This window comes from Microcebus murinus, chromosome 5 (genome assembly GCF_040939455.1).
Source record: "Microcebus murinus isolate Inina chromosome 5, M.murinus_Inina_mat1.0, whole genome shotgun sequence".
NCBI classification, from domain to species: Eukaryota; Metazoa; Chordata; class Mammalia; order Primates; family Cheirogaleidae; genus Microcebus; species Microcebus murinus.
Window position 1 is genome coordinate 1,881,525 of NC_134108.1, and position 16,679 is coordinate 1,898,203.

General features: G+C 57.9%; 1 protein-coding gene across 4 annotated transcripts in view; it reads left to right on the forward strand.

Moving 5' to 3' along the window:
* Positions 1 to 1,561: 1,561 nt before the first annotated feature.
* Positions 1,562 to 16,679, forward strand: part of UNC93A (unc-93 homolog A) — a 33,926-nt gene continuing 18,808 nt past the window's right edge. Inside the window, exons 1-5 of one of the 4 annotated variants that reach the window (XM_076002798.1) lie at positions 2,318 to 2,403; positions 4,373 to 4,427; positions 9,164 to 9,299; positions 14,761 to 14,942; positions 15,842 to 16,071. In XM_076002798.1, the coding sequence (XP_075858913.1) occupies positions 9,210 to 9,299; positions 14,761 to 14,942; positions 15,842 to 16,071 (502 nt within the window). In that variant the 5' untranslated portion in view covers positions 2,318 to 2,403; positions 4,373 to 4,427; positions 9,164 to 9,209. Of the gene's footprint in view, positions 2,404 to 2,554; positions 2,846 to 4,066; positions 4,428 to 9,163; positions 9,300 to 14,760; positions 14,943 to 15,841; positions 16,072 to 16,679 lie in introns of those variants that run through there. The other 3 variants (XM_076002797.1, XM_076002795.1, XM_076002796.1) reach the window with 3 other exon arrangements.

The following is a 16,679-nucleotide window of genomic DNA, read 5'->3' on the forward strand; positions in this document are numbered from 1 at the left end:
GTGCCAAACAACGTGGCTTTTTTTTTTTTTTTTTTTTTGAGACAGAGTCTCACTCTCTTGCCTGGGCTAGAGTGAGTGCCATGGCATCAGCCTAGCTCACAGCAACCTCAAACTCCTGGGCTCAAGTGATCCTCCTGCCTCAGCCTCCCGGGTAGCTGGGACTACAGGCACGTGCCACCATGCCCGGCTACCTTTTTCATATACATATTTTTAGTTGTCCACCTAAAAATTTCTTTCTTTCTTTCTTTCTTTCTTTCTTTCTTTCTTTCTTTCTTTCTTTCTTTCTTTCTTTCTTTCTTTCTTTTCTTTCTTTCTTTCTTTCTTTCTTCTTTCTTTCTTTTTTTTTTTAGTGGAGACGGGGTCTTGCTCTCACTCAGGCTGGTCTTGAAATCCTGAGCTAAAGCGATCCTCCCATGTCAGCCTCCCAGAGTGCTAGGATAACAGGCGTGAGCCTCCACACCTGGCCCAACGTGGCTTCATTCAGCACTCCCGGATGAGGTTCTGGGGTCCCAAGAGAGGGGGAGGCCCAGAAGTCACCTCTGTTTGAAGGGGGTGAGGCCTTTTATACCGTGTGGGCCGGGCTAGGGACTTTTGGTGTGAAGAGCTGGGATTTTCCACTGTGACCTTTGGCGGTTTAGGAGGGGCTGGTGGTATTTGAGGAATCCGGGAGCCAAAACTGTCTTATCCGGGTGGACATCTGGGTGTGGGTGTTCTCAGCAGGGTCTGCTCTCGTGAGCCTTTTCTTTTCTTTTTCTTTCTTTCTTTTTTTTTTTTTTTTGATCTAGGGAGAGGAGGGGGCCCGCCACCAGCCTCACATTCGGAAGCTGTCCCGGCCACCGGCTGGCCACGGTGTCCCACGCTGGGGCGAGGGCCTGACTGCTCTGCTCACCCCGGGCTCAGCCCTTGACATTCCCTTCAGAGGGATGAGGACTTCTGTTTCCCAATTAGAGAAAAGTCTCAAAAAATATTCCTGGGGAGACATGTTCCTGGGGCAGGGCTGGGGGGCAAACGGGGGACCCCCACCCACATGGGGTCGTTGAGAGGAAGTGTGGGTGGTGAGGTGGGGCCTCGCCGGGGCCGCCATTCCAGGGGGAGGCGCGTCCATTCCTGGAGCAGACGGGGCAGAGGGAGAGCGTGGGTGAGAGAGGCGCTGGGTTTACAACCAGCGCTGCTTGCTCGGCGCGTGGGGCTCAGGGGGGCCTCGCGGTCCGTGAGAATCCACGCACTTCACTGCGCACCCCCGAGGACGGTGGGGTGGCTGCGGACTTTCTTCCTTCTGGAACATCAGGCAGAAGTGTGGCTCCCACGTATGAAAGTGAGGGGTGGGGCGGCAGGGGGCGGAGGGGCTGCAGGGGCACCTGGGAATGAGGTGCTGGTGCCCCCCACCCTCTACCCCCAACCCCGGCCTGAGCTGCACTCACTCCCCACCCCGCACCGCCCGGAGCAGGAAAGGCCAACAGGGACACACCCCTCGGTTTGCACCCTGTACCTGCGGGGCTGACAAACACAAGACACTGGGGACACAGAGAGCATTGTAGCCGCTCAGCTGTTGAGAGTGGTCACAAGAAGACCTTGCAAAGAGCAGCATCGATAAGAACTGAAGACGCTGGAAAGACGGTGATTTGCGAAAACTTTCCAGAGATGCACTGACGCTCTCAGGCCTGAGCGCACTTCAGCCAATCGTTTCGCGGTGACAGAATCTCGAAGAACATTAAATCGGTTCTGGGCACGTGAATACCGGCTCAGGTTTCCCTCATTTGGGTAGAATACGCATTCTACGGAAGCCGGCAGACACCTGCTGAATGCAAAGTGAGCTGAGCACAAAGCACAGGGTGGCACTGCTCGCCAGCGCCTGCCTGCGGCCTGGGGCCGTCCCCGGAGCAAGCTCGGGCTGTCGTCCCAACGCCGGTGCTGGGCGAGCCGTCACTGCACCCACGTGGGACCGGTCTCGCCACTCGCAGGCGTCCCGCTGCCGGGCGGCAGACCGTCTTCTACACATTTGTGTTTTAGCTTCGTGCGGCGTTTTCTCTGTGGACCACGAGGACGGGTGCCGCGTGAGCTCCGGCGACCGTCCGGCACGGTGAGGGACTCGGCGTGGGCGTTCGGTTCGCGGCCGACACGTGAACGGGTCAGACGCTCAGCTTCCAGAGAACGGAGGAGGCGTGGCGTGCAGGCAGCGGGAGGAAGCCTGCTCGGACACAGCTCAGCACACCGGGCTGGGCGGGCACGAGGACAGATGGGAGAAGGCGCCGGGGGTGAAGGCTGGAGCCGCCGTCCCCTTCTCCACGCCCTTGTTTCCGTGAGATTTCACGGCACGGCGAGAGGCGTCCAGCAGCTGTGCGCGCCAGCTCCGGGCCCCAGACCCACCCAGTTCCACACTCCATCATTAGTCGAACACGCCGGGTAAGAAAAACACAGGATACTGGGGATTCCTTGGGAAAGCATTTGGGCCCATTACTTGGGCCCATTTGCCCGAGAAGGGCCCCGTCCGTGCTCGAGGGTGCAGACCGCTGTCTGGGATCGGAGGCCAAGTGACACAGTTGGGTGCGTGGCCACGTCCAGGCCAATCGGGGACATTCAGAGATCTCGCTACAGAGCTTCCCGGGCTCCTCGCCGGGGGAGGGCTGGACGCAGAGCTCACAGCCGGCCACGGGCAGACTGTTCCGGGAGGCCCCGCGCTGTGAGCACAGAACTCTCACTGCCCTTGTGAGTCACAATCCTCTCGGTTCTCAGACGCGTCATCAGCTTGGTTTTCTCCCCAGCCGAGCCGGCGTCAGCCCCACTCCCTGCCTTGCCCTCCTGGCCTTCACCCGCGCACAGGGGCTGGGTCAAGAGGGATGAACAGGTGCGTGGCCTCCTGCCCCGGGGAGGGCAGCTGATGGCCCGGGGCAGAGCACTGTGTCCCGTCACGCTGCCTGCCACTGAGACCGGTCCCGGAGCTGTGGCCGGGGCCGAGGGCAGGGACCCTGGCTTGTTGGTCCCATGTGTCCCCTGTGTCCAGTGTGCGGAGCTGGGGGAGCGTTTGCTGTTGCTGAAGCCACACTGTCGCTGTCCGCCAGGGTCACCGGGCGTCCCAGCCACACTTCTTGCCGCTTCCCAGCAGGTCCATCAGCAGGTCAGGCCAAGGAGCTGCCCGGCCAGTGGGCGGCAAGCTCGAGCCCGAGGGGCCAATCGAGCACCTGGGCTCGCAGCCCTGTGCCCGCGCGCACCGCGCTGGCGGCCGTGGGCTCCAGGGAGGCCTGGAAGCGAAGATCGATCTGAAAGGCAGGACCAGGGCGGTGTGAGTGCGCCTGAGCAGCCGCAGGGCCTCCTGGAGGCAGCCTCTGAGGCCAGAGCTGTGGAGACCACGGGTGGCCAAGTGCCCGAGGGCAGCCCAAGGGGAACAGGTTAACCTTGAACATGGGCTGCCCGGAAATAAGTGCCTGTTTTAGTTTAGTTTTTAGAGTTCTTTATAAGAAAATCTCTTTTTTTTTTTTTGAGACAGAGTCTCACTCTGTTGCTCAGGCTCAGTGCCGTGGTATCAGCCCAGCTCACAGCAACCTCAGACTCCTGGGCTCAAGTGATCCTCCTGCTTCAGCCTCCCGGTAGCAGGAAATACAGGCATGCCCGGCTAATTTTATATATATATATATATTTTTTTTTTTTAGTAGAGTTGGGGTCTTGCTCTTGCTCATGCTAATCTCAAACTCCTGAGCTCAAATGATCCACCCACCTCAGCCTCCCAGAGCGCTAGGATTACAGGCATGAGCTACCTCGCCAGGCCAGAAAATCTCTTTATAAAAGTATATTTCCCTTCAAAATTTTTTATTCCCTTTAAAATTAGATGCCCTTCCTAGAATTATAAAAATAATATCTAGGTGTATCAAATAAAAGGGCACATGTGCCCCTTTCCTCCCCCAAATGCTAGCATCCAGAGAAGAGTTCACTGTGAGCAGGTGGGTGCACAATGAGCCTACTATGTGCTGCATATGTGTGTGTGCACACACGCACGTGTATCCATTTATATTCCTATATACATACACACACGAATAGCATTTTCCATAAAAGTGAGCTCATGTACTTTTACTTCTCTAAAAAAGCAGTGACTTTCGATCCTGGTCTCTCTGAAGTGCCCTCACTGAATCATGTCGGGAACTTCCCAGTCTGGCCTCGACGCTCCAGCGGGCCACCCCCAGTTCCCAGAGAGCCGAGAGTGTTCCCCAGCCCGAGTCTGCCGAGACTGGCTCCGCAGGCAGGCCCGGCCTCCCACAGGGGCAAACATGCGTGTTGTGCAACGGCGGCCCGGGGCGCGCCAGGGAGCGCCGGTCCCGCTCACATTGGCCGGGAGCAGACCGGGAAGACGGGTCAGCCTGCCCCTCTGCCGTCCTTCCAGGTCTGAGACGCCAGGAACGACGGCCGCGGCTGGAGCGGAGGAGACCACGGACTAGGTAAAGCACACAGGGACGGCGCCGTCTACTAGTGGCGCGGGGACGGAGTTCACATTTTACGGATGTTTGTGTGACGGGAGCAAAGGTGCAAAGTGATCTCTGGAGGTTTGCCAGTGCAGTCTAGCACCACGGCGGCTTTGTCTGCACAGACAAAACACCTGGGAAGCTCCAGCGAGGTCGCCACGGCCGGCCCCGCGTGCGGGCTCCGTGGACAAATGCCTTCCTGGCCCTCGGCCACCCGGATCTCTGCCTGGACGTCCTCAGCTACTCTCAGCGCTGCCGGGCTGGGTCTGACTCCGCCCAAGCGCCGCTCCCGTTTCCTGAGCTGCGTGGAGAGCCGGGCTCTGGGTCTCTGTGGAGGGAAACTCTGTCTCCGCGGGTATCTGTCTGCAGGGCCGCTGCTCTGCCGGCCAGCGGTGCTGTTTGTTCTGCCGCCCCGGTGCGGGAGCCGGGTCACGTGTGTGCCCCGCACTCTCTGCCTCATGACTGCCTTACCCTCAGCGCAGCACCCTCCACCGTCGAACTCATCCGAGTTCTCTCTTTGCCCAGCTGTTTATTATCTGTTTCCTCCACCGGAATGTAGCGCCTTTGAGAGCGGGGCCCCCTGGCCCTTTCATCAGTGTGGAAGCCCCAGTAGCTGTGATGGTATCTGGCACAGGGCAGACCCCAAAAGTTGTTGTGGAAGGGTTAGCAAAGTAGGGTCTATATCTAAGGCAGCAGAAAGCTCCTTGGAAAGGGAAAAGGGACTGTGCACGAAGAAAAGTGTATTTGTGCGTGTGTGTCCCTGCATTTGCGTGCATGTGCATGTGTGCATATATGTGCATGTGTGCATGTGTGTGCAAGTCCATGTACACACGTGTGCTCCATGAGAGCAGGGCAGCCCAGACTGCCCGTGCGCTGACTCACAGCGTCCCTGCACTGAAGAGGGGATTGAAGCGTGTAAGCTGCAGACCTGCCAATCCCCCACCTCGGCGTGGGATGAGGAGCCTCGCCCCTGTCTCAGCCACTGGTCAGGGCCCTGCGGACCCCTCTGGGTTGGGCTGTTTAGTCCCAAGTGTGTGCTGAGGACCCCAGAGGGAAGGAAAGACCCAGAGGCCCAGGAGGGCAAGGGCACGTCAGGGCGACTTGGAGGGCTGATACGACCCAGAAACCGTGTGAGGATGAGAGTGTGTTCCGCTGAGTTGGCGCAAGGCGGGCTCTGCCCTCCCTGGTGAGCTGTGGAGATCGGCCGTGGGCTCACACTTACCCCAGCGCCTTCCTGGGCTGTGCTTCAGCCAAGGAAGACCCAGTGCAGGTGACCCCTCTCAGCTCGGGGTCTCTCCAGCCAGGGCCCAGCTGGGTCATCAGCCCGTTCCGAGAGTTTGGATGCTCTGGAATGTTTGCTAACAGAAAACACTTTCTCAAGCCATAGTTGCACTAATGCAAATTGCTCTTCCTTTAAACACACACACACATACACACGCCCTCACACACGCACACGCATGCACACACACACAGAGTATCGAGCCCATTTATTTCCAAAGTGTGAGAATTCCTACAGCGGACAATTTGTTCTAGTCTTTATATATACATTTTTCATCTTTATGTAGATAAAAACCTTCCTAATGAACAAGGCACATTTGAATGTTTGGTGCTGCTTCGATTCAAGATTCCAGATTTAAATGTCAAGAGAATTGACATTAATTTGCTCACCTGAGTACTTTCTTTAAAAGAGCAAACCCCTGATTACACTTCCCTTAAGTTAAAAGCCATCTTCAGCGTCTCTGCAGGAAGTTTACTGATCGGAAATGTGTTTCTGTCACTCTCAAAACCCTGGAGCAGTCGGCCAGCTCAGTGGCAGCAAAGCAGTGTCCCCTAGTGGCTGGTGAAGCCACTGCTGCCGCACAAGGTCCCGGGTTCTCCGGAACATTCATTCTTCCAGCTCCTATCAGACGCCGCAGCTTTCATTTCTCTATCCAGCAAGTGACCATCAGATGCAAGCAGATCTAGGAAATAATCTTTTCTGCTCAAGCTGATACGGTTTAGATGTTAATTTTAAGGTGTGAAATGACTGCTGGTACCTTGGATCACGCATGCCCACCTCTCTCCAGCCTGTGGGAGGTCCCCCTCCCCCCCCGCCCAGTTGGTTCACGGCTTGGGGGGGGGGGGTGGGGCACAGGGCTAGTGACTGGCACCGGCGCTGAGAGCCCGGCCAGCGCGGGTTTGCAGAGTTTGCCGTGCAAACGTCCCTCCTCCAGCCGCATGTCTGCGGGAACGTGTGAGTCGGGGGCCTGGGTAGGATGGGAGCGTCCCTCTGCTCATGAGGAAGCCACCTGGTGACCGCACTGACACCTGTCCTGGTCACAGGGGCCGTAGACAACTGGCAGACAACTCTCTCAGAAGAGTTTTATTCCGCTAGAGAGCAAAGGCAGATGGTAACATGCACCATTCAGTTTTATTTGATTTATTTATTTATTTTTGAGACAGAGTCTCGCTCTGTCGCCCGGGCTAGAGTGCCGTGGCGTCAGCCTAGCTCACAGCAACCTCAGACTCCTGGGCTCAAGCGATCCTACTGCCTCAGCCTCCCGAGTAGCTGGGACTACAGGCATGCGCCACCATGCCCAACAAATTGTTTCTATTTTTAGTTGTTTTTCAGCTAATTTCTTTCTATTTATAGTAGAGACAGGGTCTCACTCTTGCTCAGGCCAGTCTCAAACTCTTGAGCTCAAGAGATCCTCCCGCCTCAGCCTCCCAGAGTGCTAGGATTACAGGCGTGAGCCACTGGGCCGGCCACCATTCAATTTTAAAAATCTCTCTTCACTTAGGTGAAGGGAGGGACTGAGAGGGAGACGGCAGGTGTGGTCCGAGCCAGGATCTCAGGACTTAGTTCCCGGTATAAGTGGGGCAGCTGCAGGGGCGGGGAGGGTGTGTCTGGGGCAAGTGACACAGACCTCCCAGGTCTATCTGTGCACGGCGTGAAGCACCTTGGGACATTCAGGCTGGGAAATGTCCTAGAGCCAGTTAGCAAGTCCTCACGGTCGGTTCCGGAAAGTGTAGCAACAGATGACGTGGAGAAGGTCTTCTAAACGCAAGTCACTTGTGGGTAATAGCAGGCCAGACTGAAGTCAACCAAATGCCACCAAAAAAAAAAAAAAAGAAGGAAGTCAAAGTTTATTGATTGGTTACAAGGTCAGTGCGAAAAAAATCCATGTTCTGCTAAGTATATTTCTTTAGATATTGCTCCAGCTTGTAGCTTCTCTGAAAGTCCAAGTGTCATCTCGGCAAATCAACATTTATTGGTGATTACTGTGGATCAGGGGCTATTCCAGAGGCTTCCAAACTTATTAGCCTCTTGAACTTTTGCAGTGCTCCTTCTTTGGGAGGAAACTGAGGTTCGGGGAGTAACCTGACCCCTGAGACCACCCAGCTAAGGAGTCACAGGGTTAGGACGTGAACCTGCAGAGCTTACCTGTTCCCGTGGCTGCCGGCCGCATGCCACACGCATGGCTAATGCATTTCTCGAGACTGTGTAGTTCTCCCGTCTGTATGTACATGTTAATCCATGTTTAGTTAATATGCAAAACATTATTTCCATGAAACTTTTCACTGGAATCAGCTAAGCGGCAAGAACTCCGTCCCATTCGCCACTGGCCGCGCAGCCCAGAGGGGGTGGCATGCTGTCTTGGGCAGTGCGGCCACCGCGAGTGGGGGTGGCCAGGCTGCGGGGTGGCCCTCCAGACCCAAGCGAGATGGAAGGGCTGCCTTGACAGAGCTCTGCACTCAGCCTGCAGGCGCCGAGTTGTACTGACACTGGAATAAAAGGTGATTCTTCTTGCTTATTAGCTGTGAGTTTGGGGAGAGTTGTTTAAAGCTCTATGGCCGCCCTATCCAACCCAGTAGCCACGAGCCACTTGTGCCCATTTAAATTAACTAAATTAACTTTCATTTTAATTAACTAAAATGAGATGCAGTTGTGATTCAGTTGCTCAGATACTCTGGCCTCATTTTCGGTCCTCTGTAGCCACACATGGCCCATGGCCACTGCGTTGGATGACATGGATGTAGACCTAAATCGCTAAAGTCTCTTCCATTTTCTGAAGTTCAGTGTCATGCTTTGTAACGGGTCTCAGATTTGTAATGATAACTATCTTAGGATTGCTGTAGTTAACACAAAATGACGCACTTAAAAGTGTTCTACAAGTTGTAAAGCACTGTGCTTAAGGTGGTTTTTCTTTTTTTTTTTTTTAAATTATTGCAGTGTTATAAAACCATATCGGCTTTGCAATACTGAGACTTTGGCCCCGGGATCTTATAATCACGTTGGCACTCTTCCAGAAGTTGGACTGTGTATCGTGACGTTGACATTTATGCTTTGCTCTTTAAGACTAAAGTCTACACTCTGCACCGCTGACGAATTCTCTTAGCGAGGAAGGTACCATTGTGCACGCATGCATATAAAAACACACAATTTATGTTTCGCCATGAGGGCCAGGTCTGCTAGACAGTAACAGGGAAAGGTAGCATTACAGACCAGCTGGTAAGAGTCTTCATCTTTCGCCCCCCCCCCAAGAGAGGGGCAACGGCGGACGCAGAGCGGGTGAATGAGTAACGGCGCTCCCTGCGCCTCCTGGGCCGGCCGCCGCCATGCTCACTAACCAGCGGCCTTAACGACCAACACAGGTCCAGCTCAGGTGACAGGGAGGATGGGACTTCTCGGGACAGACCGTGTCTCACGAGCACCCCTTGGCTTCTTTTAGGGAGCGACTGATTTGCGCGTCCTCCTGCGGTCAACGGGGACCCGGCATGATGGAAAGGAGTCTGAGGAACGTCCTGGTGGTGTCCTCTGGGTTCCTGCTGCTCTTCACAGCCTACGGGGGACTGCAGAACCTGCAGGTGAGTGTGGGCAGCCGAGACGTCACACCGTCTGGACTTCGGAACGTCTCCGGGCCTCCGGCGATCCTTGTGGTCACAGATGGCGACAAAACGGGATTTCTTAATGCCCACGAGTCCTAGCACTTCCCCCTCGCCCCCCGAAAGCTCCTCTGAAACAAGCGGCGGTCTGTGTGTGCAGTCCTGCCCTGCGGTCCCCACTCCCGTCCCAAGGGGGTCACACGCCGGCGTGGCGTGTGTGGCTCTCAGACCAGGAGAGCAAGGGTCTTGGGACCCGTGATTTGATGGGACATGCTTTGCCTTTGGGTGGTCGGAAAGAGACACAAGGAAAACCGTTGTGAATTCTGCGGTTCCATACCCCTGGCTTCGTGGTCAGGGGCAGGGTGGCGCGTTTGTCAGATCTCACTGGACCTTATAGATTCCCGGGCCGCTCGAAGCGAGACCGCCAACTTTGACAAAACCGTCTCTATATATTTTGAGCTTTGCGGTACATTTTCCTCCTCGGTCTCTGAGCCCATGTAGAAGGCTAATAGCATTCACTAAAAGGCTGCGGTGCTGGTCACGCGTACCCAGAAGAGGATTTGACGTGTTTTCCCGAGGTAGTTACATGCCAAGTCGGACCTTTAACTGGGAGCAGGACCTCCAGGGCATTCCAGGGATTGGCCAGGAAATGGGACTGTCATCATCCCCCTGGGCACATTCGTCACCCAAGGCTGTGCCCTGGGGGCTAGGCTGTCACATATGAAATAGCCGGTGTGGTCTTGCATGATGTGTCAATCAAGAACAAGAATTAGGCACCTACTGTATGCACAGTATTGAACCAGAGAAGCATGCCCAGGATCAGAGTTTCTGTCCTCACTGTGTGCAAATGCTCTGGAGGCTGGCAAGGACGGTTACAGCAGCCTTGAGGGGTTTGTTTTGTTTTGTTTTGTTTTTGAGACAAAGTCTCACTCTGTCACCGGGGCTAGAATGCCGTGGCATCAGCCTAGCTCACAGCAACTTCAAACTCCTGGGCTCAAGTGATCCTTCTGCCTCAGCCTCCCGAGTAGCTGGGACTACAGGCATCACCACCATGGCTGGCTAATTTTTTCTATGTATTTTTAGTTGGCCAATTAATTTCTTTCTATTTATAGTAGAGACGGGGTCTGGCTCTTGCTAAGGCTGGTCTCAAACTCCTGACCTTGAGCGATCCTCCCGCCTCGGCCTTCCAGAGTGCTGGGATGACAGGCATGAAGCCTTGAGTTTTTAAGTGCGTGTCTGCTTTGGCTGCACTCCTGTTTCTGATTAGACTCCCAGGGACAAAGTGCCAGCCGTGGTGACCCTCACGGTCAGCGGGCAGGGGAAGCACAGCCTCCCTTCTTGCCACGACAGGTCACGGCTCCTGGAGTCCGGGCCTCCCCGGGCTGCGCTGTTGCAACAGAGCGTTAGTGTGTGTGGCGCCAGTTCTGTTACGCTGAACCGAGCTCTTGTCGCGTGAGGTTGGCGTGTGCTTTCTGGGAGGAGAGCTCCTCCAGGGCAGGAGCAGCCGGGACACATCCCTTCAGGACGCTTGCCCGAGAAGGTCCTGCTGGGCGGCCGGGCTGGCAGTGGGAGGTCAGAGTCCCTCGGGAGCAGCCTGTGGATGTGGCACTGCCCGGTGACCGGCCCCACCTTGGCCTCTGGACTTGGAAGCCAGAGGGAAAGGAATGGGGAGGGCCCAGAGGTGCCAGTGTCCCCTCTCTCGGCGGTGACGGCAGATTCCAGGGTACAGACAAAGGTGGGGGACGACTGTTTGCCTCTGTGGCTCCTAGCACTGAGGAGCCTCATTCAGGAATCCCTCGGTGGCATCCGGCAGACGTGCTCCGTGGAGGCTGGCCGCTGTGCAGGGAGGAGGTGGCCGTCTTCCCTCCAGCTCTGCCCACTCCCCCTGGGCCTCAGGCCTGGGAGACTAGCAGTGAGAGAGAGCCACGTGGGGCCCAGAGGCACGAACAGCCCCCACTCACCTGCTCCACCCCCAAGTCCTGGCCACATGGTCTTGCTCGCAGACCCAGGAGACAGAAACGTGCTCCTACCTGGGGTAATTGTCCCTGCTAGTCAGGACTGGCTTAAGCAGAACGGAATGCATGGATAGAACAGACTTCAGGGACAGCTGCGTCCCAGCCAGCCTGGAGGAGCCCACCTGTCTCCACCAGCCCACCTGCTTGTACCTGGTCGGCTTCCTTCTCCGGCCCCAAGGAAGCACCGCATGCAGGCACAGATTTCCCTCCTCTGAGCTCAGCAAGCCCACCAGGAAGACATGGCCTTGTTCCTGCGAGTCCCTGTCCTGGTCTGGACCAGGTGTCTGCCTGCCAGGACCCCAGGACACTCAGTCATGGCACCTCTGCTGTAGGCCTCCTACCAACCAGGTGGTCTCAGCTTAGGTCGCCCCAGGCTCCCTGTCCGCGCCCTGGAGCCGAGGTCTGGGTGTCTGCGCACTCCTGGTATCCAGGCCCCTCATCACAGCACGTGCCGCTCAGCCCCCACCGGCAGCCCTGGGCTGTGCATTGCGGGGTGCGGGGACCACATCCACGAGTCACCATGTGCCCCAGCCTCGGGGAGTGCCAGACACAGAAGGCACTGCGTGAATGTTGGTGAAGGAAGAAATCTCTCCTGCCCCTTGGCCTGCTGAAAGCCCCCAGGGCTCCCCGTGGTCTTGGAGAGCCCACCCAGGTCTCCAGGAGAGCGAGGGCCCCCCACGGCCTACCTGCGGCAGACCCTAAAGCCACCTCCTGCCAGAAGCGCTTGGCAGCTGGGGCAGAGGCCACCGAGTGTCCCACACCGTCCCTGGTGCCAACTCGAGCTCTGCAGGGCACTCTCTCCCTCACCTGCGCCTCCCACCCTGCCCTCCCTCCCAGCGGCCTCCACTCTCCCTAGACTCCCCCTCCACTCCCCGTTTCACTGACTCCTCAGCTCCTTGAGGGCAGCTTTAATTTCCCCCGTGTCACTGAGCCCCTAGCAGCACGGGCTTCACGTCCCCTCTGTTGAGTGCGTGGAAGCAGTGATGCAAGGGCTCGTGCCAGTAGGTCTTGGGAAGTTCAACGTTCAGGTGTGCTTGTTTCATGCTTGCGTTCTTCCCTTGTTTGTTTTTTAAGACAGAGTCTCACTCTGTCACCCTGGCTAGAGTGCTGTGGCGTCAGCCTCGCTCACAGCAACCTCAAATTCCTGGGCTCAAGCAATCCTCCTGCCTCAGCCTCCCGAGTAGCTGGGACTACAGGCATGCGCCACCATGCCCGGCTAGTTTTTTCTATATATTTGTAGTTGGCCAATTAATTCCTTTCTATTTTTAGTAGAGACGGGGTCTCGCTCTTGCTCAGGCTGGTTTCAAACTCCTGACCTTGAGCGATCGGCCCGCCTCGGCCTCCCAGATCATGCGCACGTTTTGCAGGCCGGCTCTCCCAGCACATGCAAACGCAGGTGTTTGAACGTGTCATGCACACAGAAAGAGACATTTGCTTTTAAAATTTTGCTGCTGCCGTGGATATGGCGATCTGTCTTCCTTCTCAGTGGTTTGCGATCAAGTTCCGCTGGACGTGACAAACACACTCTGCCGGATCTGCAGCGGCACCGCGGGGGGCGAAGACCTTCGGACGCAGGGAAACCTGCACTTTCCCTCAGCACTCGCAGAGGCGGCAAGCTCGTTCAAGTATTTGATGCTCACGAGTATTTAATACAAAATATTAGGAAACAAAGGCCTGGGCTGAGCCAACTCTCTACACTCCTGGCAACTTGAGGTATAAGTAGAAATTTCCAGCTAACCACCCCCGCTTCAGAGGATAATGTTCAATTTCCAGCTAACCACCCCCGCTTCAGAGGATAATGTTCAATTTCCATCTTCCAACCCAATTTCAGAATTTCTATGGGACTCGCCATTCTTGCTCTTAATTGGCTTTAATGAACCAGGAGATATTATGAAGCACCTGCTTTGGGCAAGGCATCGGGAGAGACTTTAAAAAGCAGTGTGTTCCCTGCCCTCAAAGCGATTGCAGCCCAGGTGGGGTGACGGGGAGATGGGCAGAGGGGCCGTGTTGCTGGTCCAGAGAGAGAAATTCTAAACAAGGTCAAAGAGGAGAGAAGAGAGCTCCGTGGACGACAGCATTTGGGGAGAGCCGTGGGGACCTTCTCCCAGGCTGGAAGACGGGTGGGGCTTGGAGAGAGGGTGAGCGGCACCCGGCACGCTGAGGGGCAGGGGTGAGGGGGGAAGAAGAGGGAGCTGGAGTGGGTGACGCTGCGTGAGCCATGGGTGCGGGCGTCTGGACTCGCCAGTGGACGGGGAAGGGCTGTTCTAGAAGGCGGAACTTCACAGCGAGCTGCAGATCTCTCGCTACAAGACATTCTGTCTTTTTGTGGGGGGGGGGACCAAGTGGGAAGGAATTTTAATAGTGTCAGGGCCTGGACTGTGTCCTCCCTGGGTTGCATGTGCAGAAACCATGACCGCCAGGACCTCGGCCGTGTCTGTGCGTGGAGATGGGGCCAGGACACAGGTGACACAGTCAGAGCAAGGCTGTTAAGCTGGCCCCACTCCCGGGTGGCTGGTGTCCTCACAAGGAGAGATTAGGACGAAGACCACAGACAGGACCACGCGAGGCCGTCTGCAAGCCCAGGAGGGAGGAGCTGACCCCAGGCCCTGGGTCTTGCTCTCCTGGCCTCTGGCATGCTGAGGACATGGGTCCTGCTGTCTGCGTGACCAGTCTGCGTGACCGGTCCGTGTGACTCATCTGCAGGACCATGTCAGGGCAACCTTGCAGACTGAGCACAGGGCACTGAGATAATTGGCTTTAGCTCATCAGCCCTGGGCCGAGGTCCTGCTCTCCCTCTCACCGGGTGGCGTCCCCGTTCCCACGGGGCTAGTGACATGTCTCTCAGCCGAGACCGGGTGGCGAGTTGGAGGCAGCTCTCGTTTCTGTGTCTGGCCGTTGCTGGCACTAAACAGCGACTACCTGGGAAGGGGACTCTGGCCCCCGTGGGGGAGACCCCACCCGAGCCATCCTCTCCCTGGGGTCCGAGGGGCGAGCGGGCACATGTAGGGGGAGCACACAGATGGGGGGCAGACCCCGCCCTCGCCCCCGGCTTCCTCCTCTCCATCCTCCCCTCTCACATGTGGAACCAGAGGAAGAGACGGTGTTGTTGAGCTCTCTGTCACTGCCAGGCCCCACTGCCGCCCCCGCGGTGGCCTGTCCTGGCCGGTCCCCCGTGGTGGCCTGTGCCAGCCAGTCACCCAAGATGGCCTGTGCCGGCCGGTTCCCTGCCCGCCCTGTGGCAGCTCAGCTGAGCCATCCGCAGGTGTCCACAGAGAGCGCGGCCACCCCGGCCCAGCGCGGCACCGTCCCCTCCCTGGTGTCGGCTTTGCCTGCGGCCCCCTCCCGCCAGCTGGGCAGCGAGGCCTCTTGCTGGGGGCCCGGGGGACACACAGCGCCCATCCCTCCTGACGGCCAGTCTGTCCCCACAGAGCAGCCTGTACAGCGAGGACGGCCTGGGCATGTCGGCGCTCAGCACGCTGTACGGCACGGTGCTGCTGTCCTCCATGTTCCTGCCGCCGCTGCTCATCCGCAGCCTGGGCTGCAAGTGGACCATCGCCGTCTCCATGTGCGGCTACGTGGCCTTCTCCCTGGGCAACTTCTCCGCCAGCTGGTACGGCCCGGCCCCGCCCCCGGTCCCTCTCAGAGCACACTCTGCCGCCCCAAGTCCCTCACTTCCCTGGTGGGACCACAGGCGGTTTCTGCCCATCTCCCACCGGGACTCCTCTGGCCCCTGCTGGCCCCCCCATACCACCCAGTCCCTATCCCGGGCTCTTCCTGGGATCCGCCCTGGGCCTCAGTTTCCCTCTCCGCACCAGGAGATGTGTCTGGCCCCAGTGATGACAGGGAGACTCTAACGTGGACACTCACTAGGGTGGGTCTCACAGAGACTTAGCCAGGCCGCCACCACTGGGCCAGACGCCGTACCCTCACCCCATCCTCGGAAGGTGGGCACGGCCCGGCTGCCCACAGGGACCCTGTCTGAAGTCCACCTGCTCCCGGCTGGGACAGCTGCACAGAGACCAAGCCCCAGGCCTCCGGGCCGCCTGCCTGTCCCCAGGAGCACTGCCACCAAGCACCCCTGGACTGTCCCCGGACGTGCTGCTGACTGGCACACACCCTTCCTTTCCTGCAACCACCCGGTTTTCACAGGACCCCCGTAGAGAGGGCTGAGCCGATCACACGATCAATCGCTCTTAACCTGAAGCTGTTAGAAGCACCTAGAACCCACCCACCTCCTCTGTGCTGCTTAGCTCCAGCTTTGCGGTTGCATCCAGATTAGAAAAAAAACAAAAAAACCCTCCCCTGACCTTGAATTTCACTCTCGCCAACCACCCTGAACCAGAAGTGGCCCTGAGCTCGCTCCTGTGTCAGCACCTCACGGGGGACCCACCCATCCAACCTGCCAGCGAGCAGTGACACCTGCGCGGCCAGGTGTGCGGTTTCCTTCTCCCAACCACACGGGGAGGCGGGAGGGGACGCAGGCGCCACGTGTCTCCTGTCGTCCCGCAGGTACACTCTGATCCCCACGTCCATACTGCTGGGGCTCGGGGCGGCCCCGCTGTGGTCTGCCCAGTGCACCTACCTCACCATCGCGGGGAACGCCCGCGCACGGAAGGCGGGCAAGCTCAGCAAGGACGTGGTCAACCAGTACTTCGGCATCTTCTTCCTCATATTCCAGTCGTCCGGCGTGTGGGGCAACCTGATTTCCTCTCTGGTCTTTGGCCAGACCCCCAGTAAAGGTAAAGGGGGGCCCTGCGATTGTCCCCCAGCGCCGGCCGCGGAGGGGTCCCTGGGTCCACCGGTGCACCTGCCTCCATCCCGTAACCTGGGCAGGTGAGCACACACCTGAGTGGGCGGCCCCACCCGAGTGAGCCTCCACCTGCCCGTGGCCCGGTCACCAGGTCCTGCTCGCCACCGGGCAGTCACGAGGGTCTTAAGGTCCCTGACCACAGTGGCAGGGGAGCCCCGGGAAGGGCATGTGGGGAAACCGCCTGAGGAGTTTGGGTTCATGGAGTCACAGCTATCCTTCCTGCCCTGTCCAAGAACGGCCTTGCCTGGCGAACCTTCCTGCTCGCCTGGCCCACGGACCAGCTGCGTGTCGACCCTTCCCCCGACTCGCATGACTAGCGGACGGGCTGACGCCCCAGTTCGCCCGGCCCTGCCCAGACCGGTTTCGGGCGTGTCTGTTTCGGGACGGCTCCTTGGAGGCCCCTGCTGAGGACTGAAGCCGCGGGCAGCGGAAAGAAACCTCTTCAGTCGTGCAGGGAACCCTCCCCGACGGCCGCCGAGGCCTCCTCCCTTTCCTACACGGCCGTCCTTGCTGAGTGCGCCCGAGGAGGGGCGCCTC